This window comes from Nannobrachium achirus (assembly GCF_963921795.1).
Source record: "Nannobrachium achirus genome assembly, chromosome: 18".
Lineage (NCBI taxonomy): Eukaryota > Metazoa > Chordata > Actinopteri > Myctophiformes > Myctophidae > Nannobrachium > Nannobrachium achirus.
Window position 1 is genome coordinate 17,314,254 of NC_137825.1, and position 13,843 is coordinate 17,328,096.

Sequence of the window (13,843 nt, forward strand, 5' to 3'; positions counted from 1 at the left end):
GCTTATTTTCTTAACTGCTCTAAAACCCAATCAATGCCAAAATTCCCTTGGAAAATTGTGAATCTGCGATTGATATGCATGGTGTAGAGACGTCTAGGTTGGCCTACAAGAAGTTATCCCTGTGAACTGTGTCTGTTGATTAATGGAAAGGTTAAAATATTTATGGTTTATGGTTCTGTGCTGTCTGTTCTGTTACAGGGATGGTTAAAATTATCAGGTTTTAAAAGCTTGGGGTTCTTTGTCTTTCTTTGAAAAGAACCATTTCTCTACAACCGTTAAGGTTACATGCGGTTTACATAGTTACGACTTACACTGATTAATATTGAACATTTTAAACACCCTGTGGATTTGATTATAAATTATGATAATTTAATCCCCAGTCCTTTGGGTGCATTTTTCTTATTATTTGTTTTACTGTACATTTGCACATTAGTCCTCTGCATTTACCCATCCTAACTATTAGAAGCTGTTCGTGCCATTAATGCAGCGACCAGGGACTAGCTAGGCTAGCGGTTAAGCCTCGGGGAAATCTCGCTCTTTCGAACGACCGCCATTTCGACAAAGGAGCGTCGAGAGGGTTAGTGACTCACCCCACGGAGGTTAGGTTTAGGGTAAGGGTTAGAGTTGGGTGTCGAACAGATGACACGTAGTAACAGCGAAACGCTCCCTTAAGCCTCTTGCTCAGGGACACTTCCGGTGATGAACCGGAGACCTTTGGCCTCTCTACACGTTCAGCTATGGCCTCCATGAACTTGCACTTTTACTGTTAATGCAAGGTTAATGACTGCCTCCTGTATTTAAACGAGTGGTTTGCCTCAAAGATGTCTTATTTTCTTTCAATTAAACACCTCATGAAGCCTTGGAGTTCATGGGAGTTTTTTGTTTTTGCCACATTCGTAAGCCACTAAATGTACATTGTAACATTGATGACCGGTGGAAAGATGCTAATGTCTCCGATAGACACCGCCAATCATCAAATTAATATTGGCTTTGAAATTCAGCAAAAAAACTAAAAAATCTCCCTGAATTCAAGGCTTCACAGGGTGTTTAATTGATAGAAAGTAAGTATTTAACTACTCCTTTAAATAACAAAAGACAAGCAAGACAGATCTCTTTATGCACACTGTTGACTATGCAACCTTATTGAAGGTGATGAAGGACGTTGTCATAAGATGTTAAGTTAAGTTGACTTGATTGATCCCCGTGGGAAGGTTTTCCTTTGCATCTGAACAATCCTAGAGTAGATATAAAGATTCTCTGTAAACCTATTCCTTTACTTGAGGTCTCGAAAACAAAGCAAATGGCAAAGGGTATTTTTTTTTCCTCTTTTTTTCTTAAAAACATTTTATTCCGTGAGAGCATCAGGGATAATACAAAAGGTGCATGTTTTCTTGGTCAACATAAACAAAGCAATGGCTTTGACAAAAAAAACACCACTTGATCAAACACAACCATTCACACACAAACAGAACCATTTCAACGAAGAAACCCTTTGCACTATTTTCTTCTCGCTGTTTGAAAAAGGCTGTCATTCAAAAATATTAAAACACTTCTGTACTTAGAACAAATTGTCAGTCTCTGGATGTTTTATTGTTGTTCGGGTCAGTCCCTGAGTTTAGAGTGAACCTCTAACTTCTTCTCATCACAACTCTTCGTGTCTCTCTCTCTCCTTGTCCTCCTCCACTTTGGTTTTGAGCTCGTCGAGGGTGATGACGCCGTCGCTATTCCTGTCCTGGTTGTTGAACATGTCGTTGATGATGTCCTCAACTTCCATGCCAGGCTTCATACGACCCTTGCCCTCTGTCACCTGTTGCTTGAGGAACTCTCCAAACTAGAGAAGAAAAACAAACCAAAAAAAAAGATTTGCATCCGTGTTAAGTTATCATATTGTCCCTCTCATCAAATCTCTGTGTAAAGTAACCGATCTAAAAGCTCACAACACGTTGCATGCCCATGACCACATTAGGGTTCATGTGGTTAAACATGTGGTCTCCATTTTGACAGCTAAACACAGCTGTCATTGAACATGAATTATGGGTTACATGAATACGTTACTGAGTGTGCAACTGTGTAACTTCTGTAAAGTTAATTTTACGCTGGCACAAAGTTCACACAAAGTAAGGCAATTACATCCAGCCGTGTTTACTTGTCAAAATGTCTGCTTTGATAATGATCTGTAGAGACCGTGTAGGGGAGACAGATAGTAGGAAATCTGTCCAAATCTGTATATTCAATCCTTTTACCTTTCGCCAGTGTTTTTATTTTTTACAGTACATTTGTATGTAGTATATTATGCTATACTGGGACGAATTAACCTGGATCCCTAAAATCGTCGATCCCCAAATATCTAATGCAGCTGTCCTATTAGTGTATAAAACCAGCACTCCAAAGTCCTTTTGGTACTCTTGAATGAAAGTGTAAGGCACGGGCATACACGTGTCGTACTTGCATTATAAAATACCAGAGGGACGGAGCACTCGCTACTCTTTGTGCTCGTTTTTCTTCTACTTCGATGTGTGGGTTTTTGTTTACCTCCTCCTTTGGAACCTCCTTGTTGTGGTCCATGTCCATGGCTACAAATAAATCAGCAGGAGTGTCCTCTATCCACACAAACAGGTATCCTGGTGGGACGCCTCTCGTCAGGCCAATCAGCTCCAGCTCAAACACCAACACAGCACTGCTTGGCACACCGGGAGCTGAATGACACACAGAGAGAGACTTTAGTTGGTTCTCAAACATTTTCACATCAAGGACCCATAATAGTAGTTATGGGTCTGTGGTCTAATTCAAGTGTCTAAGTGTAAGGTTTGACGTTACTAGACATAAAGTTAAAGTTGTACCATGTAACTTTTTTTATAAAACAAATCTTAAAATTGTCCTAACTGTTAAATCGCTAAAGTTTTAGAACACCCACTCCGTTATTTTCAGCTTCTGAAGCCTTCTCTTTATTTGTTTTCTATGATCCTGGCCGTGGACCGGATTTCGCGCCAAAATGACGTAATCTGCATCATCTGTATACGTTGTGTATACGTTGCCCAATCACATCGCCGATCATGCACACATGGTACACTACCGGCCAATCACAGCGCATCTTGAAGTGGGGTCGCCATATTTGTAGTCGCCCGTGTGTCTCTTTACTCAAAAGGTAATCTCGCCTACCAGGCAGGGTGAAGTAGTCCGTTTCTCCGGAATGCCTGAACGCACAGGAACCAGGGACCCCTCTAAAGATAGCTCTTGGCGTTGTGGAGGCAGACGCGGGGGTGTGAAGGTACGAAAAACGGGCGAAAGACGCGAACGCGACCGCGGTTTGCTATAGGGCTACTGACCACTAGTTGAGCATCTTACACAGTATAGCTTTAAATGATTTAATCTTTTGGACACATCGTGAACATGAACATACATGTTTACACATGTTCTGTATGTATACAGTACCTCTATTGTCCACTAGATGGAGCTCTTTCCTAACATTCGTTGTGGTTTGACGCAACTATAGATGCATTCTAAAAGATACATACATACGGTGTATGCACTCAAAGTTGTTGAACAATAGTGCACATATTGAGTATGTACTGTAGTACATATGGCACATGGACACAGTGCAGACTTGGTTTCTCACCTCCTTTCTCTCCGTGTCCGAGGTGAGGAGGAATAGTGACCACCCTCTTCTCTCCCACACACATGCCAGTCAGTCCTTCATCCAGGCCGTCGATCACCTTGTTTGCACCCAGCGTTGTACTCTGAACGTTCGCATAGTCGCCCCTGAGAAGAGCATTTGAGAGTGTCCGTAAGGCATGTTATGTGTGAACAAGGGTTTGGTTTAACAACCAGAACTCACACCCCGGCCCGCACCAGTGTCTGGAGACACCCTTTCAGACTCCACCTCATCCCCCCTATCACTCCATTCTCTTTGTCACCTTTTTTTTTTCTCGATATAAGTTTATTCCTTCTTGTCAACTTTTCTCAATATGCTTTTTAAATTGACAAATAATACTATATATTGGATACTTGTTTACATGTTTTTATTGAAATAGTTTTTCCTTCTTGACCACAAGTGTTAAGAATGTTGTTTAGATTGCATTTTGTTTAGACAGATGCTAGGTTCGGTGTTTACCTGGTACCCTAGTTTCTCTGAGGCGCTAAATTTTTCTCTCTGCAATCTACTTATGTGATTATTTACCCTGTTGTTTGTTGACTTGGGTTCAAGCCATTTACTCTCTGATCTCGCACGTTTAGGTTGCTCTGGATAAGAGCGTCTGTTAAATGCCTAAATTCATTGGAATTATAAAAACAACAGACCGCATTCATGCCTCGGGCCATTTAGCTCTTATGTCATGTGAGATGGTGTAAGAGTAACCTCGCGTCACCAGGCTTTCTCGGGGGAAAGCCTGGTATTTTTTTTTTTTTTTCCAAAAGCAAAACTACGCCACATCAAGGGGTTTATTAGGTAGGCACTAAAAGTATGTCCTTGAGCGCAGGGGAATTATTTTGGGTTAAAACTGAATGCTGTTTGATCTTTCTGACCAAATTGTAGAACTTTGAGGACTACAACATGACGTAGAGTGGTTTCCGCTCCCGACCGGATCAAACCCCGAAAAGTGAGGGGATCCCAGGCTAGCGTAAGAGCAGTGGTGCAGGTTAATGTGCGGTGACTCACGAGGAGAAGAGCAGGGTTCCATCCATCAGGGTACAGTTGTAGTGGTAGTCGATGAGGTCGTTGATGGCGCTGGTCTCGTTGCACACCTCCGGGCGGTGGGTCACCTGGGTCACCACCGTGTCCTTGGGGTTGTGGAAGTCGATGACGTGGATGTCAAACACCAGCACCGCTGAGCCAGGGACGTCCTTACCTGGACAGACAAAGACGTAATCATGAAAATTAGACTAGTGAATAACATTCATCAGGTTTAGATTTGCTGGGGGGATCCATGCTTTTGCTTTAGATATCATCCCCCCCTTTGGTCATTCATTTTTATGGTGGGTCAGACTGAATTAAATGCATGCATTTCCTTTTGGGAAATGTTGTACTGAATTGATACTTATGTTAGATGTTAATCACATCAACCCTCCACCAATCGGCTCTCAACGAGTCACGTCATTGAGATAGAAAGAAGTCAACGAAGGGTCATAAGCACTACAGGTCATGGGGTTCATGTATCGCACGTGCTTCATCAACCATTATGAGGATTCAATGTTTGGAACTACTACAGTATGCAGTAGTGTTTTCCTCATTCTACTTGTTCTTGTTATGTCTGAGAACACAATATTGTTCAATATGATGAACGGAGATGACCAGACTCCTTCTGTCTCAGTGGCTCTGGTCCTGTGAGTTGACTGACCTGCTCCCTGCTCTCCATAAGCCAGGTGCGGTGGGATGGTGATCCTCCTCTTCTCCCCAATGCACACTCCCAGCAGAGCCTGGTCCATGCCAGGAATCACATAACCCATCCCGATGTACGTGTTGTATGTGCTGTTCCTCTGGTAGCTGTGGACAGGACCACATCGGTAAGTAAGTACTTTTGTAAGAACCAGAGCAAAATGATACAGCAGGGGTCTTCAACGTTTTCAGGTCAAGGACCCCTTAGTTGAGAGAGAGATTTTCAGAGATTCCATAGTTTCATTGTTTGACACATTCAGTGTATTTTGGATTCATGTCAATTTGTGTTTTCAGATATTTAACCACTTGAACTGTCAATACTTACAATAAACTCTACTTAGTCTGCTCTTTTTCCCCTCTACACCAAACCTCCTTGCCAAAAATAGCCGATCTACAAGCTCACAACGCCTCGGGCTGCGAGACGTTGTGAGCTTGTAGATCTGCTATTTTTGTCTAAAGTTCTCCGAATATGTACACTAGGGTTCAAGTGGTTAATATAAAAAAGAAAAAAGTTTCTATCACTCAAAGATTTGGAGGACCCCCTGTAGTAACTCTGAGGACCCCTAGTGGTCCCGGACCCCCTGTTGAAGACCCTTGTGCTACAGTAATCCATTGGGTAGGAGAACCATTGTGCCTGCTAACATTTCAGTGGATGGGAGTGTTGCCTAAAGGATGAAAATGTATATGTGGGATGTAACCAGAGTTGTTTCAAATAAGAAAGAGTCCCTTTTTGCAGCACTTGTCTTGAACCTTTGTGTTACTGTTTACTGTTCGTGTCTTACAATAATACAGATGTATAAGGCTGAATCATTTACAGTCTCAAATTACACCAGACAACAGTATCGGACATGACTCCTAAGAAGTGTTCACTGTTCAAAACACTCAAATGCAACATAAGTATCACGGTCATGAGTATGAGATGTATTTTTTAACTTGGTTTGACATCATTGAAGAGTGGAATCATTCAAAACTACTTTGAGGGATGAATGCTTTACAGGCTCCTTCTTGAAGGTCGACTTACTCTGTTTTTAACCTGGTCCTATAGTTCTATTTGAAGGAGGACATGTGAAAACCTGATAGAACAAGTCAATGCGTGCCACTGACATTCCAGCTCCGGCTGATAATGTCAAGAGTATCACACATCCTCACCATAGAACAGTATGATTCAGGTTAGAGATCGTCTGAAAGTGACCTTTTAGTCTTAAACTCTATTTACATGTGCATGTGGGAAGTGCAACGGAAACTGGGGACAAAAGTCTTCCAATAGACTCTCCCAATAGGAAATAAAAGAGCATGTTATGATGTTAGTACCCTGGGCATCTATCTGTGTCTGTTTATGGCAGAGATTGGCATGCCCCCTTGGGGAATGCCATAGATCAAAGATGGGAATGTGAAGCCTTGTCTGTTTGGAGGTGGTCCAAAATCAAATGTTTAACTTGTTGCATAAAATCATGACTTGCTTTCATCCACTGCCTGCCTGTAAGTATGTAGTACAAGTCCAACTTGTCATACATAATCTATTATCCTGTAACATAGCTATTGTAACTCACACACAACACCATTGTGAAACACAGTGATCTGTGTAACCACTTTTAACCCCCGTTTTGAGCATGACATATTTTGTTCAAAGTTATTTTTGTGTCGTGATGCGACACATTGTGAGCTTGTAGATCAGATATTTTCGCTATTATATAGGGCTTACATTGTTAACATGTCTCAACACGTGTGTGTGTGTGTGTGTGTGTGTGTGTGTGTGTGTGTGTGTGTGTGTGTGCGCGCGCGCGCGCGTGTGCTTTTGTCCAATGTAAGAAGAAGGGGCTCCAAGGTAAAAAAAAGACCGGAGCTGACCTGGTGTCGAAGGTGACACCATTGAGGAATGTTCCGTTGTAGTGGTAGCGAATGTAATCCCCCGACACCGACGTCCGCTTGCACGACTCGGGCACCACCTGATCCTCCACGGTGACGTTGTCTTTGGAGTTGTGGATGTCCTCTAGCAGGACGTCAAACACCAGCGTGGCGTGAGGTGGGATGTCTGTACCTGAGGGGTGGAGAGAGGGGACACTTCTATAAGCCATTATGTCCAGACAGACACTCTGGCATAACAGCTACAGTGAGGTAACCTGCCCAGTGCCTGTGCAGTAAAAGGTTAGAGAACCACTGGTATTGTTATTCATGGGTTGCATTTGTAGTCCTACACCAGCCATTTTGAGGTGTTTTGATTTACGTAGAACATTGGTTCTATGCCAATCAGACAAATTGAACACCTGTGTTGGTCCTCAATATGGCCGGTTTAGGACTACAAATGCAACCCATGAATAGTATGGCAGACGTGAAGTCCACATAACAGCTTCTGACTATGTGATAAAACCGGTTCCATAAACGCTTCCAAATGTCATGGAACCGATTCCGATTCCTCTATGTTGGCTCCAGTTCCAGAACCCAACTTCTATCCTCTATTTTCACCTTGATCTTGATTATGACCTTGATCTTTAAGACCTATCATTGAATCATCTCTTCTGCACAGCCTACTGCTTATTTCATACTGCTTATTTCCTACGGGTTATTCGCTGCAAGTTCCATGAACTTCTGCACATGCGTTCTCAAATGATTGCGTTCACGGATACCACATGCATTATGGTAAAGCTGGGGCTGGCCACGGGCTTATTTTCAAGTTTGTGATTCTAAAACGTACTGTATCCTTTTTCTCCATAGGCTTTGAAGGGTGGGATGACTATATTCCTGATCTCTCCCACACACATCCCCAGGAGGCCCTCGTCCATGCCTTTGATCACCCAGCCTTCACCAACCATCGTGTTGTAGGTTGCCTGCCTGTTGTAGCTATGTAGGGTTCAAGAGCAAAGTCAGAAGACACACAACATCTCCGACACAAACTTACCACTTTAACCCTGAGAAGGATATAACAAAATAAACAAAATAATAATAATTCTATTTTATTCATATCAATCATTTCCACATTTTTTAATTTGTTTTGTAATGATAGATGATCTACAAGCTCACAACGTGCCGTGATGCAACTCGTTGTGCCACTTAAACCCTCTATAATTGGTAAACGGTAATTATAATATACATACTTGATACAGTCTTTTTTTCACTCTATCAAATGTCAACGAGTTGTGAGCTTGTAGATCGGCTATTTTTTGGCAGATCGCCCCAGGATAATGGATTTTGATTATCGCGATAATATATATCACTTTAACCCTGAGAAGAATATAACTAAATAAACAAAATAATAATAATTCTATTTTATTCATATCAATCATTTCCACATTTTTTTATTTGTTTTGCAATGATAGATGATCTACAAGCTCACAACGTGCCGTGATGCAACTCGTTGTGAGCTTGTAGATCTTTATTTATTTTTATTTACAGTTATATCGTGCTTGGTTGCGACAGCCCGACACATGGATGATACAGTACATACACTGACACACAAAAGGATTCGGATAGGGTATTCAGATCAGTGTGAGGTCACGGTGGCAGTGTTGTTTACTTTTATTTGACTGTGAAAGAGCTTTGTAAATAGCATCTTTAAGAGGTGTCGTAGACTTAGTGGAGCTGCACTACAACAGTTCGTTAGACCCTGCATGGTGTTTCTGGAATACAAGTGTAGGAATGACTTTCCTGACTCTCTGTTATAATGACCAAGCAACCATCTCCACTTTCAACCCATCCCAAACAGCACCAAACTGGGACAAAGGTTGCCAGCAGACCACAGAAGTTCCTCCACTAATCTTTTTTCATTTAATTTAGAAAAATGAATAATTTTCTCTTACACAGTATATTTCATTTCATAATATTAATATTTCTACATTCGTAGCAGTTAAACTATGTAATAGATTATAAACAACATTGATAATTTAATCAAATAATCAATGAATGTGTAAGCCATTTACCATTAGAGGGAGTGGGTTGGGGTTCGCCTCGTGCCACAAGCCTGAAACAGTGGTAAATCAGCCAACAACCCACGACCTCGAATGGTAAATTGCTTTTCTAACACTTTTACCATATAAATGAAAGAAAACACAGTTGTAACTTGCAAGGATCTTTAGTTACAATCATTAATTGTTTCAGTGGGTGGGGTCCAGGAGCCAACTCAAGGTTGTTGTCTGATTTACCACTGTTTTAAGCCAATCACAATCCAGTATTTGAACATGTGACCACAAAAAGTGGTAGAAAATCAAATTGGGCATCGCCATGTGTTGTGACCTTGTAGGTTGACTGACTGGTGATGGATGGAATACTGAACTCCCTAAATTATTTACTTCCAGTTCCAGCCCCTCGACAGCATTTTCAGACAGCTCACCTGGAGTCGAAGGCGGTCCCGTCCAGCAGGGTTCCGTTGTAGTGGTACCTCACATAGTCTGAGCGCACCACGGAGCGCTTGCAGTCTTTGGGAGTGTATTTGGTTTTGGTGACGACCAAGTCAGCCTTGTTCCACAGGTCCAACAGCTGCACGTCAAACACCAGTGTGGCATCCGGGGGGACCACGTCACCTGCAGGGGGCGCAACACTTAATCCAGGGGTTCTCAAACCTTTTTAGGCTGTGACCTCCAAAAATAAACATATGAACAAGCACTTGGAATTGTAGGTATTACATTTAATGTGACTTGTTCCACAGATAAATATTGTGAAAATAGCAGATGTACATGCTCACAACGCCTCGCAATGCAACTTATACTGTGTGTTGGTTTGTGTACCTACAAGAAAAAGAAAATGACATTAAAGGAGTAGTTCACCCCCAAAATGACTTTTTTTCTATTGATTACTCATGCCATGGAGACTAGAGTTCAATAATATTTTTAGTTTTTTGTCGCATTCCTAAGACAAAAATGTGATAACAATAAATGTACCCCCATTCGTTCCGGATGGGGACCCTTTTTCGAAACGGGTCCCCATCCGGAATCAATGGGGGTAAATTTACTTGAATAAAATGTTTGTCTTAGGAATGTGACAAAAACCAAAAAATATTATTGAACTCTACTCTCCATGGCGGATTTAAGCTAATCATCTGGGGACCCCACAAAATAATTTGGGGACCCCACTTGGGGTCCCGACCCCAAGGTTGAGAACCACTGAGTTAATCCAAAAATCGCTTTAGATTTAATTGATTATAAGATCAATACAAATTTAATCAGGGGTGTTGTCACGACTTAATAGCTTGTGGAGTGCTATTCCATGTGCACGAGGAGTGCTATTCCACGTGCACGAGGAGTGCTATTCCACGTGCACGTGCGAGGACGCCGATTGAAATAACCATGACTATTAATCGATTTTATTATTTGCACCTAATGGGAATACTTCACTAGCCTAGTAAACTGACTCCTCGCTAATACTTCACTGTCTTGTCGTTCATTCATGACATTATCATGACACAGCATATATTGTGTGTGTGTGTGTGTGTGTGTGTGTGTGTGTGTGTGTGTGTGTGTGTGTGTGTGTTGTGATCTTGTGAAAAAGAAGGAAATTTGTATGTCCCTGTCAGCGCCAAATACATATTGATTTAGGGGTCCTTTAGATGAAAAGGTTAGAGAACCATGTGACCTATAATTATTAGGGAACATATTGTACACTTGGAGTTACCTGCACCGGTGCTTCCATAGGCCATGCCTGGAGGGACGGTGACCTTCCTGCGCTCGTTGACGCACATCCCCTGCAGACCCTTCTCAATGCCGACGATCAGGCGACCCTCCCCGATGAGGCCGACCTTTGCGTCTCCTTTCGTATGACTGACGATGACCATTAGAGGGAGACAAAAGATGGGGAAACGGTCCGGAGAGGAAACGTTAATTATAGGCCCGTGGATCATCATGATTGTCGCTTTTTTGCAAGCTAGCTAATGTAAGTGGGACTTTTTTTGTTTGTTAGAAGTTCTAACAACAGTCTGTCAACTGTAGTCTGTTCTAACTTAGAACAGACTAACAGTTGACAGACAATAGTCATTTGTAGTCTTGAAATGGGCCTATACATTTAGGCTAGCTAGATTTCTCTTTGGAAAATACTTTTAAAGTAGGCTATAATGGATACTTGTGTATGCAGAAAGGGGAGTTCATTTGAGGTCTGACCACACAAATCACTGGTCTGTGTCTGTGTGTTTATCCTCAGTCCTCACCACCATGAATTATAGTTGTAGTAGTAACGTAGTTACAACAATATAGTCTACTATCATGTTATTTCCATAGGTTTTCTTTGCAAAAGTTTTTTCTCCCCCTATCTCTTCTTCGATCGCAAGAAGAAAACGCATTCATTCAAAATGTGCGTGTGACATTTGGATGAATGCATTATGCATAGGCCTATATGTGTGTGTGTGCCACACACACAACAATCACATATTAATAAACTCACCTGGAATCAAACGTTTTCCCGTCCTGAAACGTAACGTTGTAGTGATAACGGACATAGTCTCCATTCTTCACCTCTCGGGGACAGTCGCTGGGTATGGAGTATCTGTCCACCACTACCTCTCCGGAGCGGTTCGGGTTGCAGTTCACCACCATAGAGGACCAGAGGCACAACATGAAAATACTGGCCCCAAACATCTTTACACAATCTGTCTCAGATGTCTCAAAGTTATATGACTTAAAAGGATATAAATAGGACTACATAAAAGATAGTGCAAAGTTGAATCTTCTTCGTGCAGGCTCGTTCGTTCGTGTCCCTGCAGTCTGTCTGTACACGCACGCAGAAGAGAAAGAGGGGAGCTCCTTCCTTGGTGAAGAGCTGAGCTGCTGGAGGAATTCTGTAAACGTGGACAGTCTGCAGCAGTTTTGCTGCTGGGGATAGAAGCGGTTATACCCACATCAGTGACCCATCGAATACTGTGACTCTCCCACTGAGTCACGGAGGTGGGGGTCGTCCGAGGACACACAGGGGGGTCCCCCCGCTCACCCAGCCAGCCCCAATGATGAGTAGATTAATTTATTTAACTATGATGATCAATAATACAAACAGGCTAGAACTATAGTCTAACAACAGTAGGGTTAGTGAGTGTTTCAATATAAAAAAATCACTACAAATCAGAATCTGTGTTCACAAAAGGACACAGGAATGTGCTTAAAATAAAAGGTATTTCAGTCCAACTTCCAAGTGTAGGCTATAGCCTATGTAGGCCTTATGGGCGGCCCTCGAGGCCTCGACCATTTATTTTGAACAATTAGCCTACTTATTTTCAGATGGAGTAGATGATATCACCACATGAATGAAGGTGGGTAGGCCTAATTCCCCATTTAGATTCATTTACACGTGATACCATGCTATCCAACAATGACGAGTCGTTGTTTTCTTATATAAACTTATATATAATTTAAACCTAAAGGGGAAAAAAACTGTCTGGAGACAGTCGGTCATCGCAGGTCAGGTCACCAAGTTCGTTGCAACATCACCATTATAAATAAACGCGCTCGGGGGCGTTTGCGGACTTTTTGCGGATTCTTTGCGTTTGAACCGACGTTGGGCAGCAAGACTAGACTAGACTACTTTAAATGTCTTTGTAGTTGGAACTTGGAGGGGTAATAAAAAAAGGTTGAAATATTTGCCTCTGAGAGTGGAGTAGCATACAAGTAAAACTATAGGCTTAGGCCTACTGACATTTAGAAATACTCAAGTAAAGTAAAAGTAACTCAAAAAGTTCAGTACTTGAGTAATGTAGCCTACTTTTGTGCCACTGCCTGTCCAAACATTTGTTCCGACCCCCGAACACGTAGGCTACAGACAGTCTCAAATGACATGGATGGGAGTGGTCTTCTGAAATCAGGATGGTTATTGTTTAAAGGCACACAGCGGCTGAGGCTGACGTGTGCTCACTGTGAGAAAAATCTGAACATCATTTATAATAACGGGCAGTCATGATGTCACGCACATTATAGTCACTAGAAGAACAAATACGTTATTTTAAAATTTATTTTTTATTTTATGCAGGCCAGGGTTGCCAACCCTCCTGAATCGGGCAGGAGTCTCCTGAATTTTGACCCCATCTGATCCTGCGGTGCTCCTGAATTGTCATTTCTCCTTTCTCCTGGATTTGGTATAAAACTCCAAAAGTTCACCAGAAAACAGGGTCATCTACTCATCTACTATGTTCACATTTTTCTGGTGGAGGACCCCCAGACCCCCGCTTATTTAGGTGGGGTGTGGGAAGTGCATGCCATGCAATCATATAGGCCTAGAGATATTCATTTAAGTAGTGAATGGTTAATAAACATGGGTAGCCTACATTTGCTTCAGTTATCAAATCAATTTCTGTACACCTACTTTTTGATTGATTTTAATGGCTGAAATTGTACCCATCAATTTCCAATGCGAGTAAGCAAGCCTGAAAATGATCAAAATCACAAAATTCATCTAAACACAGGGAAATACATATATCTCTGTCAAAAAGTTTCGGGGGGAGGACTTCCAGACTTGGCAACCCTGATATTCACATAAGTAATAACTACAAAAAATTTGGGCTGGGAT

The 13,843-nt window shown here is 42.0% G+C and overlaps 1 protein-coding gene across 1 annotated transcript; it reads right to left on the reverse strand.

Annotated features, from left to right (window-relative positions):
* Nucleotides 1–589: 589 nt before the first annotated feature.
* On the reverse strand, nt 590–12,124 carry LOC308303336 (peptidyl-prolyl cis-trans isomerase FKBP10-like). The gene is made up of 10 exons (XM_080747692.1): nt 11,735–12,124; nt 10,973–11,118; nt 9,696–9,885; nt 8,064–8,209; nt 7,220–7,409; nt 5,334–5,479; nt 4,655–4,844; nt 3,617–3,759; nt 2,533–2,696; nt 590–1,831 (listed from the first exon to the last, which is right to left on the reverse strand). Exons 1-10 carry the CDS (start codon nt 11,926–11,928, stop codon nt 1,643–1,645), a joined length of 1,698 nt encoding a protein of 565 aa, XP_080603818.1. The 5' UTR covers nt 11,929–12,124; the 3' UTR covers nt 590–1,642.
* Nucleotides 12,125–13,843: the final 1,719 nt, after the last annotated feature.